The sequence below is a fragment of the Podarcis filfolensis genome (genome assembly GCF_964270895.1).
Source record: "Podarcis filfolensis genome assembly, chromosome: 17".
NCBI lineage: Eukaryota > Metazoa > Chordata > Lepidosauria > Squamata > Lacertidae > Podarcis > Podarcis filfolensis.
The window spans coordinates 4,950,820-4,978,620 of record NC_139621.1 but is presented as its reverse complement, the minus strand read 5'-3'; the positions used below and the strand labels follow the sequence as shown (position 1 = coordinate 4,978,620).

The following is a 27,801-nucleotide window of genomic DNA, read 5'->3' as shown; positions in this document are numbered from 1 at the left end:
AAAAAAGCAAGAATGAAAACTAAGCATGAATTTTCAATAATTTCTTAAATGAGGAAAAGATGCAAGCTACTCAGATTGATGGTGGAAGATTTAGATTTATTAGCAGTGGAATGTATGAACTATAAAGTCCTCCATTCAAATCTCACCTCAGCTATGAATTTGCTTAGGCTAGGGATCGCCAATGTGGTGCCCATGGGCACCAGTGTGCCCACCAGAGCCTCCTATGGTGCCCACAAGAGGTCTCAAAAGTCCACAATGCTCAAGAGACTGTTTGCTCATCCTCCTCAGTTCCTCATTGCATTGGCCCAATTTCTCTTGTACACAGAACATTCCCACCCCTTCAACATGGCCACATTTCACCGGGTGCCAAGACTGGACACTCCCTCAGCAGAATGAGCAGGAGGGCCTGCACTGAGCAGCAGGACTGGCGTGCCAAATGTTGAAGTCCTGGAAGTAAATATATATTACCATCTGAAGAAGGAGGCACCACACCAGATGACTTATATCGAGAGTCAAAAGCGACCTAACTGCTTCGCAGAAAGGAGGCAAGAGGAACTAAACTCGGCTTCTGTTTTCGTCCATCTCACTTTTCCTGCCAACTGCTTTTCTCCTAGCACATGATAGTGTTTTGCCCGGTGACATGAAAAATGTCGCTTACTGGTTCCTGGGTATTAAATCTCCGCTAAAAGGCGCAGGAGGCAGGCCACAGCTGCTTTATTTTTCTGCCCTGCTGAAGTTTCCCTATAGAAGTCCGCCCTGGCCCTGTGACATGGCTGACTCCCCTCTCTCTCTCCCCGTATCTCCTCCTCAGCCATGAACTTGCCTTATCTCTGCCTTCAGCTGGTGGGTGGGGAGAGGCAGATCCAAGGGGACTTCTCAGCTCTCTAACTAGACTGCTCAGAAGTTGTTCGACTTCAGTGCAGGTCAACAGGTAGGAGGAAAGGGCTGGGGGGAACGGGATGCTTTCGGATTTTATTCTGTCTCTCTTCTACCTCTCACTGAATATGAAAACAGATAAAAACGGAGGCGGCTCTTTGGCTGTGAGCATACTAAACTGCGAAAGCACATTCAAAGCACCTTTTTCTCTCAAAGAATTCTGGGCACCGTAGTTTGTTAAGGACTGCTGTGAATTGTAAATCCGTGAGGGGGTAAACTACACTTCACAGAATACTTTGAGGGAGAGAATGTCCATTGAGTGTGCTTTTTAGTGTGCACACAGCGTTTCTGCTGATACCTGTCGTTGTTAATTTCTTTTCTCTCCACCCCATCACCTAAATTAAGGATCAGCGACTGGAAGCCCCAAAGGTCCATGCAGGCTCTCAGAGGAGTGTTGGCTGTCTCCCTTCTCCACTAAATATCCAAAAATGAAGAAGGGAATGGGAGGGGGGTGTACTGCATTGGCCTCAAGGCTATCAACTAGCTGGGAAACAAGCAGTCTACCTTGCTTTTGAGACTTGATTTCCAAGAATCAACAAGTGAAGCTTTGCAAGGCATGGAGCTCAACATTGTAATCTGTTTATGACTGTAAATTAGGGATGAGGAGCCTGTAATCATCCCGTTATTTTGTTGGACTACAACTCCCATCATTACTGAACATTGGCCATGCTGGCTAAGGCTAATGGGAGTTGGAGTTCAACATTGATCTGGAAGGTAGCACGTCCCCTATCCTTACTTAGATCAGTGCTATCAAAGGGACAACTAGAACGGTGGCTTCAAAAGTTGGTAATCTTCATTGGCCCAGCAGTCTTCAAACCTTTCTCGAAGGGCTGTCCTGAAAAAAAGGTAGTTGCCATCCAGGAGGTAAGAGTGGTTGATCTTTCTTATTTCATTTTATTTTTATAATATTCTGCATAACTAAACTGTTTCTCCTTTAGGGAGGAACCAGACATTATATAGCAGAGGCATGTAATGGTCTCTGAAAAACAGCTACAAGGATGCTGCTAACTATAAAAAACTAGCTATTTTTCCACCCTAAGTTGCTTCACAGCTGCTTTCTCATGCCCAGGCAGGCCAATTTAAATAAAATATTGGGGGGGCAGGTATAATTGCACACCATTTGAATGATAATGTCCATTAACTTTTGGGGAGGCGGCCCCCTCAAATATTTTATTGGCGGGGGGCAAAGGGACCTAACCCTTAGGACTTGGTTTCTATGCTGATGCCCCACTGCAAAGATATGGGTACCAGTATCTTTTCCTGTGCAAATAGAAAAACAGCTGGATGGAGGCAGTTTTGATCAGGGAATAAATAGTAGGGGAAGGGGTAAGGAATCCTTTACCCCTGCCATTCCTCTTGGGATCACAGCTCCCAGCACTTAGTTTTAATTAAAACTAAGCACAATTCCGAGCACAATTCAAAGTGTTGGTGCTGACCTTTAAAGCCCTGAATGGCCTCGGTCCTGTATACCTGAAGGAGCATCTCCACCCCCATCGTTCAGCCCGGACACTGAGGTCCAGCGCTGAGGGCCTTCTGGCGGTTCCCTCATTGCGAGAAGTGAGTTTACAGGGAACCAGACAGAGGGCCTTCTCGGTAGTGGCGCCCACCCTGTGGAACACCCTCCCTTCAGTTGTGAAGGAAATAAGCAGCTATCCTATCTTTAAAAGACATCTGAGGGCAACCCTGTTTAGGGAAGCTTTAATATTTAATGCTGAACTGTTTTTAACATTTGATTGGGAGTCGCCCAGGGTGGCTGGGGAAACTCAGCAAGATGGGCGGGGTATAAATAATAAATTATTATTATTATTATTATTATTATTAAAACAAAAATGTCAGGAGATTGGTACACATATCTGATATGCAATGCACACCTTGGCTCCTAGTCTCAGCGCATCTTAAAAGCATCAAAAGCAGCCCGTTGACGCACTATTTCACCATATGAAGTTAACCTTCATTCCCCTCCCAACCCATTTACAGTGGTACCTTGGGTTAAGAACTAAATTCGTTCCAGAGGTCTGTTCTTAACCTGAAACTGTTCTTAACCTGAGGTACCACTTTAGCTAATGGGGCCTCCTGCTGCCACCACTGTGCGATTTCTGTTCTCATCCTGAAGCAAAGTTCTTAACCTGAGGTACTATTTCTGGGTTAGCGGAGTCTGTAACCTGAAGCATCTGTAACCTGAAGCATCTGTAACCCGAGCTACCACTGTATATTATGAAATATCCCTGTCTCTTTCTAATAGTTTGTTTTCACACATGATGCCAATATATATGTGTGCATTTTTGGCATCTTATTATTATTCCAGGCTCATTGCTACTTCATAAGCTAGCAATTTGTCTCCAAGCCCAAGTCAAAGCACAAATTCTGATTTTTAAAGCCCTGAAGCCACATGCTGGGGAAAGGTGATCCCCAGTGAACATGCCTCGGCCCCAGACTGTTATGGACCACCTTTTCCAAAATGTCACAACCAGGCCATCTGGAGCAAGAGTGGAGGCCTTACTGCATGTCTCCCCACTGGCTGAAGTGAGACATGTGAGGACATAGGAGAGGGTCTTTGGGACTGAGGCATCACTGCTATGAAATGGCTTCCCAGGCTACATCGCTGCTCACCTGCCCTGCAGGGAAAATACTGGCCAATTGCTGTGTTCGGCACGTTCTGCCATTTTATGATCGTCTCTATGATATGCTGCGTTGTATTTTTGTGTTGCTCTTATTACTGACTGGTGCCTTGAGGGCCTTTTCAGTAGAAAGTGGGGGGCCAAGTAAAAATTACTTAATAAATAAATAACATCTCCCAGAATTGCCACGCAAGTATAAAATCCTGACTGTAAAAATGTACATTCAGGTTTTTCAATTGAGTTGTTGCTATTGATGTTGTTGTTGTTGTCATCGCCATCAAGTACAAACATTCCCATGTGCAAAAAATAGTGTAAATGGGGAGACTTGCCATCTGACCAGGAAAAAATCCTGACGCTTTTAGCTGCAGCCGAATCTTCGGGAATCAGCATGCAGAAATTCTTGTGAGGTGCACATAAGCCTTATTAACTGCACATCAGGCTTCTATTAAAGGCACAGCTACAATGGCCAGTTTAAAGGTTGGCAAACTTTTAAACAAAGGCATTTTTATTGCCTCTTTGCCCAGAGTTTCGACAACTGGGGTGTAAATTTTTAGGAGCTACTTTATTTCTGTAATCATAAGCTGTTGTAAGCTGTTTTTAATATTGCAATGTTTTGTTTTAATGTTCTAACCTGGCCTGCGACCTTAGGGTAAAAGGCGGGTAATAATAATAATAATAAGTATATTTGTGAAAATGTATTTGGTAACCTATCTTCTAGTGTTTTAACACACACCATCATGCTATGTACTCTTTCCTACTGTCTAGTCTCTGTTGTGAACACTGCATTTTATGTTTGGGGTTTGCGTGCTGCAAGACCTGCGCAGAGAATCGGGCCGCCACCTTTTTAAGGGCCAAGGTCCTGTATCTTTAAGGGCTGCACGAGAGTCAGAAAACATTCTGTATTGGACCCTGTCAAAAAATCATAGAATTGTAGAGTTGCAAGGGACCCACAAGGGTCATCTAGTCCAACCCCTGCAATACAGGAATCTCATCTAAAGCATCCCTGACAGATGGCCATCCAACCTCTGCTTAAAAACCTCCAAGGAAGGAGAGTCCACCATCTCCCAAGGGAGTCGGTTCCACTGTCAAACAGCTCTTCCCTTTTCTTTTCTTTTCTTTTCTTTTCAAAGGAGGCAACCCTAGTAGGGAATAGTATCAGAAAAGGCAACTCTCAACAGCGGAACATATTTTAAACTGGCATTTAAAGTGAATTTTGATGTAATAAATTTGTATCTTATTCTTCCTCTCCCACCTACCCTCCATTCCATGAACTGGCCTGTCCTTGGACTATTCCTTGTCTTCAACTCCTACTCTCTTCACTCCTTTTTCCCCTTGGCACAAAGTACAATGGCTAGATAAAAAGCAAGCATAGTTCCCATCTGGCTTCCTGTTTTGTTTTCAAAGGTACTTGCAGATTGCGCTGTATGATTTTGGAGAGTTTTGCAGAATACAGAGTGCATCTGTGCATTTGCTTACTTACTTCGTTCTCCTCGTGTTCTGATTTGTAGCCAGTGATATTTACACTCAGGTGAGAGTCTTCCGTAGCTTTGTATAGTTCACTTTGCAACAGTGGACTGCTTTGGCTGCACTTTACTAATTCAGGGAATCATGTCGGAATTCTCCCAAGCGCTGCCCAGTGACCAGAAAAGAGGCAGCAACATTCTGTCATGCTCTTCTGCCTTTAAGAGAAGCTCCATGTGTAGAACTTAGCAGGTGACGTTTTTTGCAGCATGGACACAAACATTATCTTTTCCTAACATCTGCACTTCGAGCTGCTGTGAAAGTTGCTGCGACTGTAGCCAGTGGGAAAGCTCTATTTCACCTCCATGTTTTGTTTTGTTTTGTTTTGTTTTGTTTTGTTTTGTTTTGTTTTGTTTTGTTTTGTTTTGTTTTGTTTTGTTTTGGTGGGGGAGCCCCCGATGTTTGAGGAGATTTCTTATAATGAGGTGTGGAATTCAAACATACAATTCCCACTAGGGCAACTCAACAAAAGCTGCTACACACAACAAAACTGATTGCGTCTGTGATGGACTGTGGATGTCCAGTTAATATTTTGGACTGCTCTTTTCAGTGGTCTGTATCCTGCTGTGGATACAGACCAGCCTTCCCCAACCTGGTGCCCTCCAGATGCTGCTGGACTCCAGCTCCCCTCAGTCCCAGCCAGCATGGCCCGATGGACACAGACGATGGGAGTTGTAGTCCAACAATATTTGGGGAGCTGCACATTCCTCATCCTTGATTTACAGCCATCTGGGGGGCACCAAGTTGGAGGACAGTGATATAGACTCTATATTTGTTGTTGTTGTTTAGTCGTTTAGTTATGTCCGACTCTTCGTGACCCCATGGACAAGAGCACGCCAGACACTCCTGTCTTTCACTGCCTCCCGCAGTTTGGTCAAACTCATGCTGGTAGCTTCGAGAACACTGTCCAACCATCTCGTCCTCTGTCGTCCCCTTCTCCTTGTGCCCTCCATCTTTCCCAATATCAGGGTCTTTCCCAATACCAGAGAGTCTTCTCTTCTCATGAGGTGGCCAAAGTATTGGAGCCTCAGCTTCACGATCTGTCCTTCCAGTGAGCACTCAGGGCTGATTTCCTTAAGAATGGATAGGTTTGATCTTCTTGCAATCCATGGGACTCTCAAGAGTCTCCTCCAGCACCATAATTCAAAAGCATCAATTCTTCGGCGATCAGCCTTCTTTATGGTCCAGCTCTCACTTCCATACATCACTACTGGGAAAACCATAGCTTTAGCTATACGGACCTTTGTTGACTCTATATTCCAGAGACCCAAAGTTTTCAAAACAGAGAATACAAGAGAAAGATTGTGGTTCAGTGGTTTGGTTCTAATATACTGTATTTTTTAAAAGTGTTACTGGCGCATATAATTTGAAGAAGCACTGGAACCTGGAGGAAATCTTCGGGGGGGAGGCAATTTTCAATCTGGCTCCACATCAGGGAGGAATGGAGCAGGTGACGGACAGTTTTCTCTATTTTCCAGGAACCAAGCCTTATCTTTTGCATGCACCCTTAAGGACCAATATGCAGCTCTGCATCTTGAGTTCTTTAGTTTTAATCATCCGAGCTGGCCTAGGGTGTGTCTTTTACAAGTCAGATTAAACTCAGAGGGAGTTATCAGCTCCCAACATACTTGCACACCCTTCCCATGCCTGAGCTCCACGTCAAATGGGCCATCGCTCTAGTTTTTCATTTCTCTGATGACACATGTACAAAACGCAGGAGCCGTTTTATCCCGTATTTATTAATCCGGGATAACTGCCCACACTCCCTAATGTCGTGCTCACTTAACACCGCTTGCAGTCACAGTGCCACACAATCTGTTGGACCCTCCCCACTTCCCCTGAGTGGTAAGAGGTTCCATTGGCAGTGCTACCTTTAGATGAGAAGTAAAGGTAAAGGACCCCATACCTGTTAAGTCCAGTTGCGAACAACTCTGGGATTGTGGCACTCATCTCGCTTTATTCGCCGAGGGAGCCAACGTTTGTCCGCAGACAGTTTTTCCAGGTCATGTGGCCAGCATGACTAAGCCGCTTCTGGCAAAACCAGAGCAGTGGACGGAAACGCTGTTTACCTTCATGCCGGAGTGGTACCTATTTATCTACTTGCACTTTGACGTGCTTTCAAACTGCTAGGTTGGCAAGAGCTGGGACCGAGCAACGGGAGCTCATCCCGTCGCGGGGATTTGAACTACCGACCTTCCGATCGCCAAGCCATAGGCTCAGTGGTTTAGATCACAGCGCTACCCGCGTCCCTTTAGATTAGAGCGCACTGGCAAAATGGGTGCCTTGGCAATATTTGTTCCCATTGGAAATATAAGCAAGGAATAAGTGGAAGCAAACAGATACTGCCTTCATAGGTTCTAGATTCAGGACTGACGCAGTCGAAATATATATAAAAAATTAAAAAATTGTCCGGTAGCAACTTAGAGACCAACTAAGTTTGTTCTTGGTATAAGCTTTCATGTGCATGCCCATAGCCATTGAGTCCATCACCCATCTCCTACTACCCTCCTGAGAAAAACCTCAACCCACCCCACCCTCTGTATGAGGGTCTGGTGACTTCTGTTTCAGTGTATCTGAAGAAGTGTGCATGCATACGAAAGCTTATACAGTGGTACCTCGGGTTAAGTACTTAATTCGTTCTGGAGGTCCGTTCTTAACCTGAAATTGTTCTTAACCTGAAGCACCACTTTAGCTAATGCGGAGTCCCACTGCTGCTGCGCCGCCGCTGTGCAATTTCTGTTCTCATCCTGAAGCAAAGTTCTTAACCCGAGGTAATATTTCTGGGTTAGAGGAGTCTGTAACCTGAAGTGTATGTAACCCGAGGTACCAAGAACAAACTTAGTTGGTCTCTAAGGTGCTACTGGACAATTACACACACACACACACACACATACACACACACTGCCTTCATAGGGACACTCAAGGATTCTGATTGCTCCACATTTTAAAGCCGACAGACCTGAGTTGCACTTCCTGGGTCAAAACATGGTTATCCTTTTCGTATTGACACTTCTCCAAATTTTGTGACACAGTTATCTGCTCCAAACAACCACCACAACAAAACAAAAAGAAAATGCATACAAGGGGGGGGGCAGAGTTTAGGATAACTTGTAGAAACAATGCACATTTTAATGTGGTTTGTAATTTTCAGCAGCATGACACAGAAAGGGAAAGGAACAGACTTATGAATGAACACATGTGAAACGCTTTGACTCTAAAGCACATTCAAAGCAGATTCTTTCTCTCAAAGGTACAGTGTATGCCCAGCCTAGAGATCTCAAGTGAACCAATACATCCACCCCTCCTTGTTGGCGACCCCGTCTAACTCTGCATTCACATTAATGCCATTGCCTCCTTGCTTTCTTTCTCCTAACACAGACCCTCTGTCCTTATCATTTATATGACTGGCATCCGTCTGTCCTGGGAGACAATGAAATAGTGTGCCTTTGGGGGTTACAGGAGAGTTACAGCACCTGCTCGGGCTGTAGAGACTGATACGGGAGAGACATGTTTCATTATTGCAGACAGAAATTCAGTAGATTCTCCATGCTAGAGGAAGCTGAATTTATAGAACCACAGAATTTCTGCTTGTCACCTAGCTCGCAAAGGCAATGTGAGGGGAGAAAAAGTGACAAAATAGGCAAGTTCTTTCACAAACTACCTGCATCTCCTGTGGTCTCTTTTAGGAGTACGTTTCCTTCCCAAGATAGAGCCCTATATTGTCTGAGTTTCAGCCCCTAATTTCCTGGGCCCCACTTGTGTGGTGCTCTCTTTTCTCTCTTTCCCTGTGGGTTTCACCCCTACTTCCTTCTGACCCCTTGGGAATCTGGAAGATTGTTCTCTTTGAAGCAGAAAATGCCTCTTAATTCTGACCTGCTCTGCAGGATGCCCTGCCTTGCATGTCGTGATTGTCCTGTTGCAGTGAGTGCTGCAGGGGTAGAAAAGTCTGCACCTGCCGAAAACTCCCTCTGCTGTGCAATTATCCAAGGGACAGGAAGCTTGTCATGTATTGCAGCAGCTGGTCTCTCTGCTACTCCCAGAACGACCATTCACAAGGGCTCCTTAAGGCAGAGGAGTTAATTCAGCTACACCCTACAATTTACTTTTGAGTAAACTTGCAAAGAGGTTCAGGTAGTACATTTGTAGACACACCGTGGGTTTTTCTCAGTCCTACTGCCAGTGTCATCTCCCTTTGTGGAACCACAGTGAAGCTAGTTATAGACCCCACCTTAAACAGTCATGATATCCCCAAAGGATCCTGGAAACTGTAGTTTGTTAAGGGTGTTGAGAGTTCTTAGGTGACCCTTACTCCCCTCCCAGAGCTACAGTCCTCAGAGCGGTTTAACAATCATCCCCTCTTCCCAGGGAAGTCCAATAATATAACCTCAACTAATGCAAAGATTTAGCAATACAGTGGTACCTCAGTCTACAAACAGTCCTGTTAACGAACTATTCGGGCAACGAACTCCGCAAAACCAGAAGTAGGTGTTCTGGCTAGCGAACTTTGCCTTGGAAGACGAACAGAAGCCGAACGGTGGGAGGGCACTGGCAGTGGGAGGCCTCAGTAGGGAAAACGTGCCTCGGTTTAAGAACGCTTTGGTTTAAGAATGGACTTCCGGAACGAATTAAGTTTGTATTCAAGGGTAAGTAAGAGATCGTGAAAATTAAGGACCTGGGATAAAAAAGTATCTGGTGACCTTTCTAAGGGGAGCTCTACACTTTGCACAGCTATTACAATTGGTATGTCTGTGGCTTCCCAGATGTTGTTGGCCTCCAGCCTCAGCATGGGCAAGACCCGTCAGCACGGCCAATGGTCAGGGGTAATGGGGCTGGGAGCCCAAGAACATCTGGAGGGCCACAGGATCCCCATCCCGGACTTAAAGCAAGGGAAGCTAGGAAGGCATCCACTTATATACACATGTCTGGGAACTCTGACATGGCCGGGGTTCCCAGACATGTGTCGAGACGTGCATGGCATCCACACTGAGCACTGAATCAGTGGTGTGACACCAGTATACACACAGCAGCTGTGTTTGTTGGACAGGGTAGATCTGCCCTTTGCCAGGGCCACACCTCTTCACAGGAACAAAAAAGCCTGCTGACCATATTGTTCACGTTACATGACTGTTTTTCTAACGACACATCATTCAGATTAAAAATGGCTGCCTTCTTGAATTATATGCTGCACCAATGTATATTTCCTCTATTTTTGTAGATGCACTAGCAACTAAAAGGCATTCTTCATCCTCATTTGCAGAAGTGGATTTAGCTTGTCACTTTTTATATTACACTGTGGGTGTGTATCTGCTTGTGTGCCAGTCAGGCAGTTGGTTATTTTCTATTATTATTTTAAAAATCATTGCTACCTTGAAAAGATAGCTCTCAATGACATGTTTCAGCGCTCAACTTGGTGGCCTTAGGGGTGCTAGGAAGGGAGCTGGTTGAAGGTTAATTAAAGGGCGCTCCCTGCTCTGGAGAGTTAATGCTGATCTCATGTGGTCTAAAAGGAAGATAGAGCCTTAAGGTTGCTTGAAAAAAGGCGCATGCAACAAACATACAATTTTTTTCTGAGTGAGTGAGAAGGCCTTCTTGTGAGAATAATAGTTGATTTTGTTTGTTTGATAGATGTAGGCTCTCAGGGCAACATTCACTTAAAAACCATCCACAGAAAAATGCAAACTTAAAACAATAAAATTGCAAAACCAGCAGACTATAACAAAGTAATCAAGTTCAATAGAAGGCGTAAAAACGCAAAATCCCGCTCATCTCAGCGTGCTGGAAGGCCCTAGGCTGGGTGTGGGGAAACCTGGGTCTTCCAGATGTTACTGAACTTCCATCAGCTCCAGAATGCACATCCAATGGCCAGGATTAATGGGAGTTGTAGTTCAGCTACATCTGGACAGCCAGTGGTTTCCCACATCTGCCCATGGCAAATGAAAATGTCTTTGCCTTGTGCTGACATGTCATCAGAGTTGGTGGCAAGCAAGCTTTTTCTGGTGAGACCATTCTAAATACAAGTGGCCACGATTGAGAAAACCCTCTCTCTAGGCACTATTATTGAAATTGTTCTATTAGCATTAATTTTAAAAAGACTACTGTGAGAGTCATTAGAGCAATGAAAGCAAAAAGAGAAAAAGAATTCAGGACCTCATATGCAAGGAGCTTTCAGCCAATATTCCAACAGTGCAGGAGGAAGGCGGAAAGAAGAAAAGAAAATGAAGCGAGAGAAAAGGGGGAAATGGAGTTCCCTTTCCTCACAAAGTACTCTTAAATCACCTGCATCTGCCTAAGCGCTGGGATGGATATTTGGTTTGGCCATGGATGTGCACAGACTATAAAGTGAATTCAAAGTGCATTCTTTCCCTCAAAAGAATTCTGGGCACTGCAGTTTATCCCCTCACACAGTTACAATTACCTGCAATCCTTAACAGACTACAGTGCCCAGAATTCTTTGAGGGTCTCTTCTTTGAATGTGCTTTAAAGGTATAGCTCTTACGGCCACATATTAGATATTCTCCACTTGAAATGTTTGTCTTGGTGAGACTGTCAGCTTGGGGTCAGGGGCAGACAATCCAAATCTCTCTCTCTCTCTATGTGTAATTTATGATTTTCAAGTGTATACATTTCAATAATTTTAGAGTCATTTTAACATTTCAAAACTTGACTTCCTTCCCCCACTTTCTGCTGTTCCTTAAATTTATTTTTAATATTTTCTGCATATCCCAATTAACTTAATTTGCTCATTTATTCATCTGCTTTAAAATATACTCTTTTGAAACTGAAGGTTGTTACAATAATCCTGCCCATGTTCTTATCTGTTTAAAATTCCTTTGTAAATATTCCATAAACCATTTCCATTCTTTTATAAAAAAGTTTGTTATCTTGATTTCTTATTTTTCCGGTAAGTTTCGCCATTTCTGCATAGTCCATAAGTTTTTGTATCCGTTCCTCTTTTCCTGGGACTCCTTCTTCTTTCCATTTTTGGGCAGTCCAAATCCAGCCAGGTGGCAGCTCTTTTTTAACCAGCGAGTACATGATGGTTAGGGGATGCAGGTGGCACTGTGGGTTAAACCACAGAGCCTAGGACTTGCCGATCAGAAGGTCGGCGGTTCAAATCCCCGCGACGGGGTGAGCTCCCGTTGCTTGGTCCCTGCTCCTGCCACCTAGCAGTTTGAAAGCACATCAAAGTGCAAGTAGATAAATAAGTACCGCTCCGGTGGGAAGGTAAACGGCGTTTCCGTGCGCTGCTCTGGTTCGCCAGAAGTGGCTTAGTCATGCTGGCCACATGACCCAGAGGCTGTTTGCAGGCAAACGCCAGCTCCCTCAGCCTATAGAGTGAGATGAGCGCACAACCCCAGAGTCGTCTGCAACTGTACCTAATGGTCAGGGGTCCCTTTACCTTTACATGATGGCTATTGCTTGGACATTGGTGAGCAATGCCCTGGCTCCTTCTTTGATACTGATCCTATTCTGTGGCTAAGGAGTTGTGGTATAGCCTCAGCCAAAGGGGCTCTCCCAGCACCTCCCTTGACCTCTCTCTTTCTTTGTGTAGCACCAGACCTTGGCACGCCACAATGGCCTCAATCCTCCAGTGCTGCCCTTTCCTGACCCGGGACCCGACCACCTTCCTGCGCCGATGTCGGCCCTTGCTGGTCAGCAGTGCCCAGCGCTGCCCTGTGATGGTGGCCCGAGCCTTCTCTCGTTCTCATGCTGACCAGCAGCACGGAAAAGAGACCCATGGAGATTCTGGTGAGGCAGTGGGTGGGCTCACAGGAAACAGCCCTGGGTAAAATGTCCAGGTGAGGGGAGAGGGGTTTCGTCCACACTCTGAAAGCACACCCTCAAGGAAATCCTGGGAACTGCAGTTTGTTACACGTGCTGGGAACTGTAGCTCTCTGAGGGGCAAAATACTGTTCCCAGGTATCGGGAATTGTGGGTAGGAAGGTAGGAATATCTAAATTAATGGTTCTTATTAGTCTGAGTAGCACTGAGTTAAAAACAAAAGAGGAATGTAAATGGGTAAAATTGATGGTAACTGCAGCCAGACAGGTTATAGCGAGTAACTGGAAAAATGCAGAAGAGTTAGAGGTGAACCAGTGGAGGGAAAAACTGAATAATATTATAATTTTAGAATATCTAACTGTGAAGATACACAGAATGAAAGGGTTTAAGGTCAGTGAGAAAGAGGAGGATTGGTTTGAGAAGATATTGAATTATTTGGGTAGGTTTGAACAATTTGGGGCAATTAAAATGTTAAAAGTTAAATAAACCTTGTAGATGGATGAGTGTTAACGTATATAAAATTGTACATATGGTTGATTTGAATATGTTATTATTGATTATGTATACCCAATGTATCAGCTGCCGGGGGGGGGTTCACTGTTTGTGTTTTGGTTGTTGGTGAAAAAATAAAAATTTTAAACATTAAAAAAACCCAAAAAACATCCCCAGGATGCTTTGGGGAAAGCCATGTGCTTTCAATGCACTTTGAATGTATGGTATGGATGTACTCATAACACTCCCCCAAAACACAGTATATGCTCTTTCAATACGGGGGGGGGGGGTACAGTTATTAGATCTGGAAGAATCCAATATGGCAGTATGAAAGTCCAGTGGGAAATGAATGGATCTACCTATTCAGATAAACTATGTGCTCTTGGGCTTCATTACTCCAGACATTATGGCAAGGGGAAACTGACAATGGATTCATGCCATTTTATTCTACTTTATTGTAGTCTGAATATGCTGCTTTGGGGGCCTTTGGGCTGCAAAACAGTATTTGATAAATAAATAGTGCTTGAAAGCTCCTTCATTTTAAAAAAATAAAAATTTAATCCTTGCTTATAGAAAACTATCCTGTCAGGATGAAGGCTAGGTTCAAATCCTTTTCCCTTACAGGATAGTTTTTTGTTCCCCACCCCTAGATGTGGGGTAACATTTTTCATCTAAGGCAGTTTGAAATGGTACAACGCCAGCAACTTCATACTACATGATTTATTTTAATAAATATGGCCTACCATGGCAGGTGGTAAAATTGCCTGTCTGGACTGTAGCATTTCAGACTGCAGCGTACGGAAAGCTAGGAAGAAGATTCTAACCCAGAGTTCTCCCTGACAGGATCGTTTTCTGTGTGCAGGGAAATTTTTAATTTTTGCAGGAAGGAGCAGTCAGTTATAGGGACCCTATCACAGAATGTTCCTCCATTCCCCATACCCCCACCTCCCCAAAAATATGAAAGATCCAAGGTATGGAGACTCTGTCTCCAGAATCACAATTCTTGCCAGTGATCTCTTATTTCCCCATTCCCTCTTGCAAGCTGATGCCTGTTGTGGGTGAGAGTAGAGAGGACCTTTAAACTTTGGGACGTAGTAATTCTCTCACAAGGCTCAGCTGGGAAAAGATATGCCAAATGGAGGAAGAATTCCATCACAGGAATACCACTTCTGTCATCTGGCATGGTGCAGTCCAGACACAGGAATCCTACCCCAGGAGGGAGTCTGGTCATTTAAAAACAGTTCTGGGTCTGAGACCTGGTTCAAAGGCCAAGCAACCCTGACACTAGAGGAAGGAGAAGGGAAAGAAAGATCCAAAATCAGGACTTTCTTTCAGCCAGAACTGGCTCCTCTCAGGTTGGTGCCATTGCCATTTTGAGAGAACAAGTGATTCCCAACACCTCTTTTTCTAGGAAAAATAGCTCTGTCCAAAAGATAAGGTGTTTGGGTTTTATGTGAGGCAGGACCAGAGCACAGCTCAGTGGCTCATAACATGTTTTGGTCCAGTCGTCTTCATCTCCAGTTAGAAACGGTTTAAGGAGCAAGCGATAGGAAACAGACCTTCACCGTACAACTCATACCATACAACTCATGGAGAATTCTGGGAACTGTGGTTTGTGAAGGGCGCTGGGCCTTTTGCTCTGTGAGGTCAGTGCCCTTAACAAGCTACAATTCCCAGAATTCTCTATGACCATCAAAGTGTTATGAGAGTGCTTTAAATTTGTGGTGCGGATGCGATAGAGCTGGACGCACCCATAGCCTAACAAGGGACATGGGTGGCACTGTGGTCTAAACCACTGAGCTTCTTGGGCTTGCTGAATGGAAGGTTGGTGATTCGAATCCCTGCAACGGAGTGAGCTCCCGTTGCTCTGTCCCAGCTCCTGCCAACCTAGCAGTTCGAAAGCATGCCAGTGCAAGTAGATAAATAGGTACTGGTGTGGCAGGAAAGTAAACGGTGTTTCCGTGCGCTCTGGTTTCTGTCACAGTGTTGCATTGCACCAGAAGCAGTTTAGTCATGCTGGCCACCTGACCCGAAAAGCTGTCTGTGGACAAACACCAGCTCTCTTGGCCTGAAAGCGAGATGAGCATCGCAACCCCATAGTCGCCTTTGACTGGACTTAACCGTCCAGGGGTCCTTTACCTTTACTTATAGCCTGACAAGGCAGATTCCTACATCCAGCTCTGAAAAAGTCCGGGGCCAAGTGGGGTACAGTCCGTATGGGGGCCACTATCTGAAAGATGGAACCAGCTGGGTTCTCCTCTCCTTCTTCTGCCCACTAGGCTCCGCCGCGCAGAGGGCACCCCTGCTTCTCCCCTCCACGCAGTGCCCTTTCATGGAGTCAGAGCGCAAAAGCGGCCAGAATTCCTTTGTGCAGGAGGCAAAACCTGAGGTCCAGGAAGATGTCAGGCCTTTCAAGTCAGGTAGGGAATGAAGAGGCCTGCATCATATGGGGAAGTGAAGTGGAAGGGAGAGCTCCCATCCTCGACTTTTCCCTAGCCGTGACCCACTCGTCCTTCTCCCTCTAGGCATGTGGACTTCCCTAGTAAGGGAGGTGCAGTCCAGCCTCAAGAGGAAGTTGCTCGATTCTGACAAAACGTCACACCTCATTCGGGACAACATGCCAGGTAAGTGAATGGGAGGACTCCCAAAACTACTCAGACGAGGAAACAGCGTAAGTAACACACACACCTGCCGTGTGTGTCAGATGCAGAGCTAGCAATTAAGCATTCCAGCCTTGTCGGAATTGGCTGTCACTTTTTCCCCACCCAAAAAAAGTTTACTTTTAAGTTGTGTAAGAAATAAAGCATACCCGCCTTTAGAGGAGGCCATACCCTGTGTTGTTGTTTTTCCCCCAGTCCCTGATGTTATACACATGCTGTCTGATTGAAAAGAGGCAAACTTAAAGCAGCTAGTCACACAGAGACACAACAGGCAGCCTCCTCTAAGAGCAGGTTATTTTTACTGGGACTCTCAACTGAGGATGATTGAAGAGCAGTATCCGACGAATGTGTCAGCTCAAGGATTTCTGCTTGTGCACCAGGACTCCTCCCCTCCCCCCCCCCCCGCTCCACACCCTCTCCCAATCTGTTCCAGAGTGTTGGCGGAACCGCTAGAAAAGATTTGGGGGTGTGTACAAGGGGAGGAAAGGGGGAGAATGTTCTATTGTGCAAGCAGAAGTCCCTGCACTGACGGGACATTCACATAGTAGTACTTTGGATACAACCTATATCCAATCAAACAATGTGGCTGGGGTAATCCAGTCAGATGCGTGGCATATAAATAATAAAATTGTCATTAATGTTGTTGTTGCTGTCGTCGTCGTCCAGAGATGGAGTGAAATTAGTTTCCTCCCAGGAGAGGCCAATTTGAAGGGCACGAGGTCAGTGCAGTAACTCATGCAGAGAAGAAACCGACAGCCTCCTCCAACTCCTTGCCACCACTCCCTACCCCCTGATATCTTCTGCCTGGAGAGTCTGTGTCACTCTGTCTGACAGCATGGCCCACGATCCATCAGAACTTGCCCCTGACTCCACGTAAACAGAACCTTCCTGCCCTCTCTCACAGGCTGCTTCTCAGGAGCTTAGCCTTGCAGGTGCTAAGTCATCCATTATAGAGAAATCAAGTGATTCACATGGGTTGTGTTAACCAGCCCTGTGTTTTTCCTAGCAGGGGGCAAAGTGTTTGAGTACGACCATTTCTTTGAGGCAAAGATCCAAGCGAAGAAGCAAGATCACACCTACCGGGTCTTCAAGACAGTGAATCGAAGGGCTGATGCCTATCCCTTTGCTGAGGACTATTCTGGCTCCCAGGTCGAAGCCCGTGAGGTGTCGGTCTGGTGCAGTAATGACTACCTGGGAATGAGCCGCCACCCTCGAGTCCTGCAGGCCATCAGGTGAGTGGCAGCTGCCCAGCAATGTCTCCAGTACAAACTCTCTCTGGCCCACACCTCCTCTAGTTCCAATGGTCTGTTTCAAGCTGTTCCGCATTGCCCTTGCAACCTGCCCCAGTTTACTTTTGAAATTCAGTGTGATGGCCCTTTGACAGGATCAGAGGGTCGGGCAAACAGGCAAAGATGTTCTAGCCCATGGGTAGGCAAACTAAGGCCCGGGGGCCAGATCCAGCCCAATCGCCTTCTAAATCTGGCCTGCGGACGGTCCGGGAAATAGCATGCTTTTACATGAGTAGAATGTGTGCTTTTATTTAAAATGCATCTCTGAGTTATTTGTGGGGCATAGGAATTCGTCCATTATTATTTTTTCAAAATATAGTCCGGCCCCCCACAAGGTCTGAGGGATGGTGGACCGGCCCCCTGCTGAAAAAGTTTGCTGACCCCTGTCTAGCCCCTAGGCTGGAAACAGACAATAGCTCTTTTCTCTGGAGAGATGAAGGAGATTTGAAAAATGGGTAGCTGCTTGTGCCGTGAACTCTTGCCCCAATTTTTACTTTGCTCAGCCTCAGCATCCCGAGGCCACTGCCCAGGACCCAGGACCACCCTGGCCTTCCCATCAAAATGTGTCCGGGTCCAGGAGTTACCATTTAAATTTCCCACAATGCCCTGCAGAGGCCTAATTTCAGGGGTCATAGTAGGAAATCAATAATGGGAATTGTAGTTCTGAGAGGGAGAAAACAAGAGTCCACCCCATACATTCAAAGCACTTTTTAAGTGAATGACTTCGCCCACATACTCTGTGAGGGATAAACTACAGTTCCCAGAATTCTTTGCGGGAAACCATTAGCTTTAAATGTGCTGGTTTGAAACAGAGGTGACGGTGGCAGAGAGAAAATCAATGTGTGTCTGCCTTGGGGCCCTTTCCCAATCCTCTTTAAACCCTTTTAAAGGTGTTTTCTGTCTCCGACTCTAGGCAGCTTAGTGAGCTGAGCAGGAAAGTCTCTGATTCAAAGCTTACAACAGCCCTGAATGGGTGGGCTTAGGCAAGACCCTGTCCTGTCAGTGTCAGCCCCCTCCCCATCTTAATAAGCCTGCCCACCCTCTTTCAACAGATCCATGAAGATAGCACATGGTGTGGGTTTTGTCTTTTATTGTAATGTGACTTTTAATTTTAGCTTACTCTGTGAACTGTCTGGGGAACTTTCTGTTATGGGTTAGCATGGATTGTATCTAACATTAATCTTACTCAGTGCAGACGCATTAGGACTGATGGAAACAAGTCCTTTGATTTCAACGGGTCTGATCTGAATTAACCCTGGATGCAGCTTAACCCAAACCCCCCTTCCCTCCCCCCCATTTTTTAAAATTAATTTTCCAAATTTATAACAAACATATCAATAAATATAAAAAGAAGACATCAACAAACAAACAAACATAGATCCTGACTGTAATAATTCCTCTTTTGTTAACATTGTTAGGTGACTTCCTCGAATCCCCCTGGCTGAGTTTCCATATATATCATTGCAGCAGTTTTCCAAAACTATTTTCACATAAAATTTACTTAGTCAATTAACATCTGACTTTCTTTTCATTTTAACTTTAAACATATTATTCTATAAAATCCCATATTTAAATCCCATATTTAAATTCTATAAAATCCCATATTTAAATCTTTTATTGTAATGTGACTTTTAATTTTAGCTTACTCTGTGAACTGTCTGGGGAACTTTCTGTTATGGGTTAGCATGGATTGTATCCATGCTAGTAATTCTATTTAGATTATCTTAGCATATTTAGCTAAATAGTCTTTAAATTTCTTCCATTCCTCCTGGTATTGCTCCTCCTTCTGGTCGCGGACTCTTCCGGTCAGGTCGGCTAGCTCCCAAAAGTGCATCATCTTCATCTGCCATTCCTCCACTGTTGGTACATCTTGTAATTTTCAATTTTTGGCCAATAACCCAACCCGCTTTTTAAAATGTAACCATCTTTGAGCACTTACCCATAGCTGTAGGTTTCACTAATGGTGGGGCAAACCACAGTTTCCAGGTCCTAGGAGGCAATTTTCATGGGATCATGGCAAGGAGGAGAAGGGTGCTCCCTTCCTGACACTGAGTGTGGCCCCAGTCTGAACCAGGTTCCCCACAGTTGCTTTGCACAAGAATGGAAAAGGGACCCGAGATATGATCAAGGGTCTCCATGGTCTTATCTGGTTTGGTGATCCAGGTGTGATTCACCTTCTGAGTTCAGCCCTTTTTGGAGCGAATCTCATTCTCCTCTTCTTCCACCCTATCCTCACCAGGGATACTCTGGATCTTTATGGAGCTGGGGCTGGAGGCACCAGGAACATTTCTGGCACCAGTAAGTTCCACGTGGAGCTGGAGCAAGAACTGGCCAGCCTGCACAGCAAAGACGCTGCCCTGCTCTTCTCTTCTTGCTTTGTGGCCAATGACTCCACCCTCTTCACTTTGGCCCGCATGATGCCAGGTAACCAGGGCAATGCAGTGGGTTGGCCTTTAGGGCCTGGCTGGGAGCCAAGATAGGGAAGGACCATGGGCTCTGCATGGAGAAGGTCCCAGGTTCAATCCCCAGCATCTCCAAGTTGGGCTGGAATCCTGTGGAGACTGTACTATGTCAGATAGACCAGTAGGTCTGACTCGGGATGGGTAAATTTGACCGTGCTGGCTTCTCTCATTTTTTCCAGTCTTAAATTCATTTCTCCGTGTTTCTACGTTAGTTTTTAGAAGTCCTCCTGAAAAATTATCACCATTTTAAGGCAAAATTCTCCTAGTATTTTGACTACACACGTACCTCAGTGTGTGCAATTTTGCATACATTGCTGCAGAACTGTGTAGCAAATATAGGTAAAGGTAAAGATAAAAGGACCCCTGACCATTAGGTCCAGTCGTGGCCGACTCTGGGGTTGCGGTGCTCATCTCACTTCCGGGTCAGGTGGCCAGCTTCCGGGTACATGTGACTGTACATGCATACAGCTTCCGGGTCATGTGGCCAGCATGACTAAGCCGCTTCTGGCGAACCAGAGCAGCGCACGGAAACACCATTTTACCTTTCCGCCAGAGTGGTACCTATTTATCTACTTGCACTTTGACGTGCTTTTGAACTGCTAGGTGGGCAGGAGCAGGGACCGAGCAATGGGAGCTCACCCCGTCACGGGGATTCGAACTGACGACCTTCTGATCGGCAAGCCCTAGGCTCTGTGGTTTAGACCACAGCGCTACCCATGTCCCTGTGTAGCAAATATAGCATAGTGCAAATACAACACAGGGTGAATATCAAAAGATGGCTGTGTTTAGGTTTGTGTGTTTGCTTTGGGAAGTGCAAATGACATAGGTCCACCTTGAAAGCATTTAGAATCATGCAATTGTAGACTTGGAAGGGACCCAAAAGCCATCTAGTCCAAGTCCCTGTGATACAGGAGTCACAGCTAAACATGAACTGGATCCAATTTCTCCCCCATACCAAGGATCTGGCTTGGTTCCTTTGTCCTTATTCCCGTTAGGCGGAGAGCAGAGGCTCGGTGGGTGACCCAGAGGCTCCTTTTCCTCCTGCAGGGTGTGAGATCTATTCAGACGCAGGCAACCATGCCTCCATGATTCAGGGCATCCGAAACAGTGGAGCACCGAAGTATGTCTTCCGGCATAATGACCCCCAACACCTGGAGGAGCTCCTGAGCAAATCCAATGCCGACACCCCAAAGATTGTTGCCTTTGAGACTGTCCATTCCATGGATGGTGGGTAATGCATTTGTATGTTGTTAATATTTATTATTTGCTTCATAATGAATTTTCCAGATAACGTAAAATCAATATAAAACAAAAATTTAAGCATATTAAGAGATTCATCTTTTAGAACCCATCCTATTCTTGTGACTGTTTTTAATACTGTATTTTGAATTGTTGGTGAGCCACCTTTGGACCTTATAGTGAAGCATGGGTAATAGGTTAAGTTAATGACAATAACAATAACAATAACAAGGCAATCAAATTCCACACTGAAATCCAAAGTCAGCATGCATGATAAAACAATTACCAGCAGAAAGTTCATTTGTCCTAGAGGCTGGGAATCTGTGGCCCTCCAAGATGCTCCCGAACTCCAATCGGCCCCAGTCAGCATGAGCAATAGTCAGGGATGCTGAGAGTCATAGCCTGGAGGTCCAGAAGTTCCTCATCCTTGATTTTACATAGAAGAGCTAAAAAAGAAATCCTGTGTTGGATTTGATCAAAGCTGAGAACTCTGTTCTTCAAAACATTACCCTGCACGGTTTCCTTACTACACCTCCTTTGCAATCCAGGCTAAAGTCACCAGTAAGGGTCAGCATCCTTCATGCATTAAGTCTTCTCTGTCTGCAGGTGCCATCTGCCCACTGGAGGAAATGTGTGACGTGGCACACCGCTATGGAGCCATCACTTTCGTGGATGAGGTTCACGCGGTGGGACTTTACGGAGCCCATGGGGCTGGCATTGGTGAACGCGACGGAGTGATGGGCAAGATAGATATCGTCTCTGGCACCCTGGGTGAGTTTGAGGGTGAGCCACAGCCCCTAATGAAAAGGGCATCAGGAAGGGATGGACTACGGTGAAGGTCTGGGGTGTTCTACCACCGGATTTCCTGAACTGAGCAGGAAGTTGAAGTAGGTGGCCTAAAAGATGGCCTAAAACTCTATGGTCCTTGGTGCCACAGAGCAGCAAGTTAAGATGATGGGGTAGACTTGGTCAGGAAGCAACACCATGTTGGAGGCAAGTGGTTCTCCAGTGGCCACACCTGGAACAGCTTCAACTGGCCGGCTAGACCAGGTGAGGGTAGCCAACGGGTCTCAAACCCTTGGTGAGTTAGGAACTTCCCCTGCATGTGAAGGCAGCTTAGGCAGATTGAGCAGATGAGACCAATGGTCAAAAAGGTGGTTTCTGCACGTGCTGTAGAGGGAAGTGAGGGGCAGATGGGGCTCATCCACCTGGAAAGGAAGCATCTTCAAGAGAAGAAAAAACTAAGGAGTAAGCCCTGGCGCTGCTCTGGTTCACCAGAAGAGGCTTACTCATGCTGGCCACATGCTGTACGCCAGCTCCCTCAGCCAATAAAGTGAGATGAGCACCGCAACCCCAGAGTTGTCCGAGACTGGACCTAATAGTCAGGGGTCCCATTACCTTTAAGCCCTACACAAAACTGGAGTAGAGTCCTGAAGGCAGTTGGACAGCACCTTGCACGCCTCCTTCTGGCAACTCTTGCAGCCAAGCAGGTGCCAAATGTATTACAGTGGTACCTCGGGTTACATACGCTTCAGGTTACAGACTCTGCTAACCCAGAAATAGTACCTTGGGTTAAGAACTTTGCTTCAGAACAAGAACAGAAATTGTGCTCCGGCAGCGGGAGGCCCCATTAGCTAAAGTGGTGCTTCAGGTTAAGAACAGTTTCAGGTTAAGAACGGACCTCTGGAATGAATTAAGTACGTAACCAGAGGTACCACTGTACTTTCCTTTCTTCAGTGAGACCACATCTTGTCATCTGGGCAGCCCAGGACTTCCATACACACCACCCAGGCTTGTGCCCCGGGGAGGTCACTTCAGTGCTGCTAATGCAGCGGTTTCACTTCACCTCCAGAGGCACACTCTCGAGACAGACGGATGCCCACAGTTCCATCTCAAGTTGAAACAAGGATGCAAAATAAGACACATGAAGTTCCTCAGTTTGCCAAAAGTTATGCAAGTTGCAGAACCCAACTCAGTTTGGATTGTCTGCATGCAACATTCACCACTGTATTTTCAGTGCAGAGCCTAGGTATACTTCCAGAGTGCCTGGACTAATGTCTGCCTTTTCTTCTCTCCCCTTGCAGGGAAGGCTTTCGGCTGTGTGGGTGGCTATGTGGCCAGCACCAAGTCTCTGATCGACACAGTGCGCTCCTATGCAGCGGGCTTCATCTTCACCACCTCCCTGCCCCCCATGGTACTGGCCGGAGCCCTGGAATCGGTCCGGGTCTTGAAGAGCCCCGAGGGGCAGGCTCTGCGCCGCTCCCACCAGCGCAACGTCAAACACATGCGCCAGCTGCTGATGGACGCCGGGCTCCCTGTGGTCAGCTGCCCCAGTCACATCATCCCCATACGGGTATGGCTCTCCAGGACGAAAACTACGCAGAAACGGCCTCTCTAAGTTCCGCACTCTGTTAGCCAGGGGTGAAATAGGGAGGGCAATTTCACCAAGTTTCTCCAGGGGGGAGGAGAAATTATCCAGCAGCGGCATTAGGGAGCCTGTAGCCTTCTAGGTGTGGCTGGACTCAGCCAGACCCAGGCAGCATGGTCCCCAGCTGGAGGTAGCAATGATTTCAAATTCCAGTTGCTGGAAACCGCCAGAGGAGGAGAGCGCTTGGGTCCTGTTTGCAGGTTTCCCAGAGGCCTCTGGTTGGCCATCGTGACAACAGGTTGCTGAACAAAATGGTTAAATGGCTTGCTCCAACAGGCTCTTCTTATTGTTTCCCCCCCCCCCCAAAAAAAATTATTCATTTTATAACACAAATAAAAAACACAAACAGAAAAGACAAACAATACAAACAAATTCTTGTCATATCCTTATTTTTCTAAACATTGTTAAGTGGGCTTCCCCAAGCCCTACCTATCTGATTTTCATTTTACTTCATCTTTAGCAGTTTACATATATCATAATTTCTAACCATCTTTTTCCCCCACACACTTACTTTAACCATAAAAAACGTAACATTTTATCACTTATAAAATACACTATCTTCTACTTCTAACCCTACCACCAATATCCACTTCCAAAGCTATTCTAAGATTTAAATATTAACATATTTTTTCAAATATTCCTTAAACTTCTTCCAATCTTCTTCCACTGTCTCTTCTCTCTGGTCTCGGAGTCTCCCGGTCAGTTCAGCAAGTTCCATATAGTCCATCATCTTAATCTTTCGTTCTTTTGATAGTTGGTAAATCTTGTTTCTTCCAATTCTTTGCTAGCAATATTCTCGCAGCTGTTGTGGCATACAGAAAAAAAGTAACATCCTTTTGGGGGATTTCACTCCCCCCCCCCACTATACCAAGTAAAAAGGTTTCTGGTTTTTTTTAATAAACGTGTTTTTCAACACTTTTTTCAATTCATTATAAATCCTTTCCCAGAAGTCTTTTACCTTGGGGCACATCCACCACATGTGGTAAAAGGTTCCTTCTTTTTCTTTACATTTCCAGCATTTATTATCACGAGTATGATACATTTTTGCTAACTTCACTAGTGTTAAGGCTCTTCTTATTGTTATACGGAAATATCATTATGTTCTTATGTCAGGGATGATGATGACTGGGAGACCTACAACTCTTGGAGGGTAAAAGTTCCCCATCCCCATCAAGCAGTTTTGTAGAGGCAGGGCTCTTCAACAGGAGTAGCACAGCTTCCCCCACCCCCCACCCAAATAATCTTGGGAATTATAGTTCTGTGAGGGATAAACTACGGTTCCCAGGATACTTTGGAGGAAGTTGTGACTGTTAAAAGTGGTATGAATGTATTTTAAATGCATGGGGTAATTGTTTCCCCCTGACATTATTTATTTATTGCTGCTGCAAGCAAATATGTTGGAAGTTTTTGCATCCTCTGCAGGGTCCTGGACCTAACACCATTCTGAGTATTTTGGTGGTGGTGGTGGTGAATGATGTGTCTCTCACACACACACAAAGGGTAGGAAACACTCCAAGAAAATTATACAAAATGGCCTCCTTTCAGTGGGGAGGAGGAGGGTGGGGAAAGCCCAGGGCAGTCATGGGTTTATCTAGTGTTATGGGTAGGGGACCACAGTTGTCTTCTGAAGAACAGCAACAGAGTGTATGGCACAATCCAGCTAATATGAAGCACTGAAATCTCAATTTCGCCAGAGGGAAACTGATATTAATATTTATTGTTATTACTTTTATGCTACATTCACAGCGCTTTGCAAAAGTGTAAAAGGACTCCCTCCGGTTCTATTTAAATCAAAGGGACTTAACGGTCTTGATTTTTTGGCTGGCTCACTGACAGCTACAAAAGGCAGGATGGGAAGACCAAGGAACTAGACCTCCGGCTTCACTCTCTTAGCAATGTATGGTTCTCTCCTCCACAGGTTGGAGACGCAGCCCTGAATTCTCACCTCTGTGACCTGCTTCTGGGTGAATACAACATCTACGTCCAAGCCATCAATTACCCTACTGTGCCTCGGGGGGAGGAGCTGCTGCGGCTGGCCCCCTCGCCCCATCACACGCCACCCATGATGAATTACTTTGTGGGTGAGTCACCAGGACCACATGATCTAGTCAGGACCGTGTTTCCCTGTAATAGAGGCCACTGTGTGGTTCTAGAGTTGCAAACTCTAATAATGGTAGGCTTACGAACATGCAGTTAGGAGTTGTAAAAAGAAAAAACCTGTTTGCTATTTTTGAATCCTTCTCCAGAAAACGAAGCCTTTAACATAGAAATGGAGGCTGGAGCCTCATTCGTACATAATGCTAAGCCATAGTTGAGGACCTGCAGCTGTAAATAAACTGGGAAGCATCTGCTTCTGCTTTCGAATAACGATGGTTTGGTCAAAAAGCCAGAATTATAAACCAGTTTACAGGTGGCTCATTTGGACAAGCCATAGTTAAAACTAACTGAAATTTGTCCTGACTTGCATGTAGCAACAAACTGTGGTTTGTTGAAGACAGAAGCAAAGGCATCTACACCTCTTCACACCTGCATGCTACAGGAGAGGGGAGCACATCAGTTTTATGGCTCCTTTGCATAGCACCAAATATATATTGGGCTTCTTAGGAGTTTTACTCCTGTGCCAGGTTGGCATTTGCCTTTTCTCCCATTGGATCAAGGGAATAGTCAAGGAAGACTCCCCTTTGAAGAAAGGTTGCAGCATTTGGGACTTTGGGGCTTGCCGATCAGAAGGTTGGCGGTTCGAATCCCCGCAACGGAGTGAGCTCCCGTTGCTCGGTCCCAGCTCCTGCCAACCTAGCAGTTTGAAAGCACACCAAAGAGTACAAGTAAATAGGTACTGCTCCGGTGGGAAGGTAAACAGCGTTTCCGTGCGCTGCTCTGGTTTCGGTGTTCTGTTGTGCCAGAAGCGGCTTAGTCATGCTGGCCACATGACCCGGAAAAACTCTCTGCGAACAAACGCTGGCTCCCTCGGCCTGTAAAGTGAGATGAGCGCCGCAACCCCAGAGTCCTCTGTGACTGGACTTAACTGTCAGGGATCCTTTACCTTTTTAGTTTTGGGAAAAGGCAAGTAAGAGGCAACGTAATAGAAGTTTAAAAAGTTATGCCTGGCAAGGAGAAAGGGGAGAGAGAAAAGCTGTTATCCCTCTCCTAACACTAGAGCTTGTGGACATTCAATGAAGCTGAATATTGGAAGATCTAGGACTGATAAACGAGAGTACTTCTTTACACTATGCATAGTCAAAGTGTCCCAGGAAGTGATGGCCACCAACTTGGATGGCCTTAAAAGAGGATTAGACATAGTTATGGAGGAAAGGGCTACCAGTGGCCACTAGCCATGACGGCTATGCTCTCTCTACCTCTGCAGTTGGAGGCAGCAATGCTTCTGAATACCTATTGCTGGAAACTGCAGGAGGGAAGAGGGCTTTTGCCTGCAGGCTTCCAATAATAATAATAATAATAATAATAATAATTTATTATTTATACCCCGCCCATTTGCCTGGGTTTCTCCAGCCATTCTGGGCAGCTTCCAACAGAATATTAAAATACAATATTCTGTTAAACATTAAAAGCTTCCCTAAACAGGGCTGCCTTCAGATGCCTTCTAAAGGTCTGGTTTTTCTCTTTGACATCTGGTGGGAGGGCGTTCCACAGGGCGGGTGCCACTACTGAGAAGGCCCTCTGCCTGGTTCCCTGTAACTTGGCTTCTCGCAGCAAGGGAACCGCCAGAATGACCTCGGCACTGGACCTAAGAATGATGGGGGTGGAGACGCTCCTTCAGGCATCTGGTTGGCAACTGTGAGAATCGGATGCTGGACTAGATTGGCCTTTTCCTGATCCATCAGGCTATTCTTAGGTTCTTCTGGATTTTAACAGGACCACAGACTCGCTCTTCAGAAACAACAGTTCAACAGCTCCAGGGGCATTGGCCCACAAGCCCCAGCTGCTGCTTAGCACAGAAACCACCAATCAGCTGCCCATTATTCAACTCAGCTAAAAATAATAATAATGAAATTTGCAATTTGCATGGCTTGGCTACATTTAACGCCTTCTTCTTCCATTCCCTCTCCAGAGAAGCTCCTGGCAGCCTGGCAGGAGGTAGGGCTGCCTCTGCAGGCCGCAGTCTCCCCTGAGTGCAACTTCTGCCACCGCCCGCTGCATTTTGCCCTCATGAGCGAGTGGGAGAGGGATTACTTCGGGAACATGGGGCCCCGCTACATCACTCTTTGCGCCTGAAAAGCTGGCCTCTGCACACACACACAAACCTTACAAGAGACATAAGGATGTCAACACTGACGCTGCCAAATGGAAAGTGGGTATCCGAGTGTAATAAAAATCTGCCACTTTGTCTGCTGTGTCTCCTTCGCTGCCTCCCAC

General features: G+C 45.8%; 1 protein-coding gene across 1 annotated transcript; it reads left to right on the top strand.

The window, feature by feature from the left end:
• Positions 1–798: 798 nt before the first annotated feature.
• ALAS2 (5'-aminolevulinate synthase 2) lies at positions 799–27,772 on the top strand. The gene is given in 12 exon segments (XM_083593387.1): positions 799–865; positions 868–931; positions 12,628–12,824; positions 15,629–15,769; positions 15,875–15,973; positions 17,019–17,241; positions 19,538–19,722; positions 20,808–20,987; positions 21,606–21,770; positions 23,084–23,352; positions 25,346–25,508; positions 27,497–27,772. Coding segments are annotated over 12 exon segments (1,902 nt in total). The 5' UTR covers positions 799–813; the 3' UTR covers positions 27,661–27,772.
• The last annotated feature ends 29 nt before the right edge of the window (positions 27,773–27,801 follow it).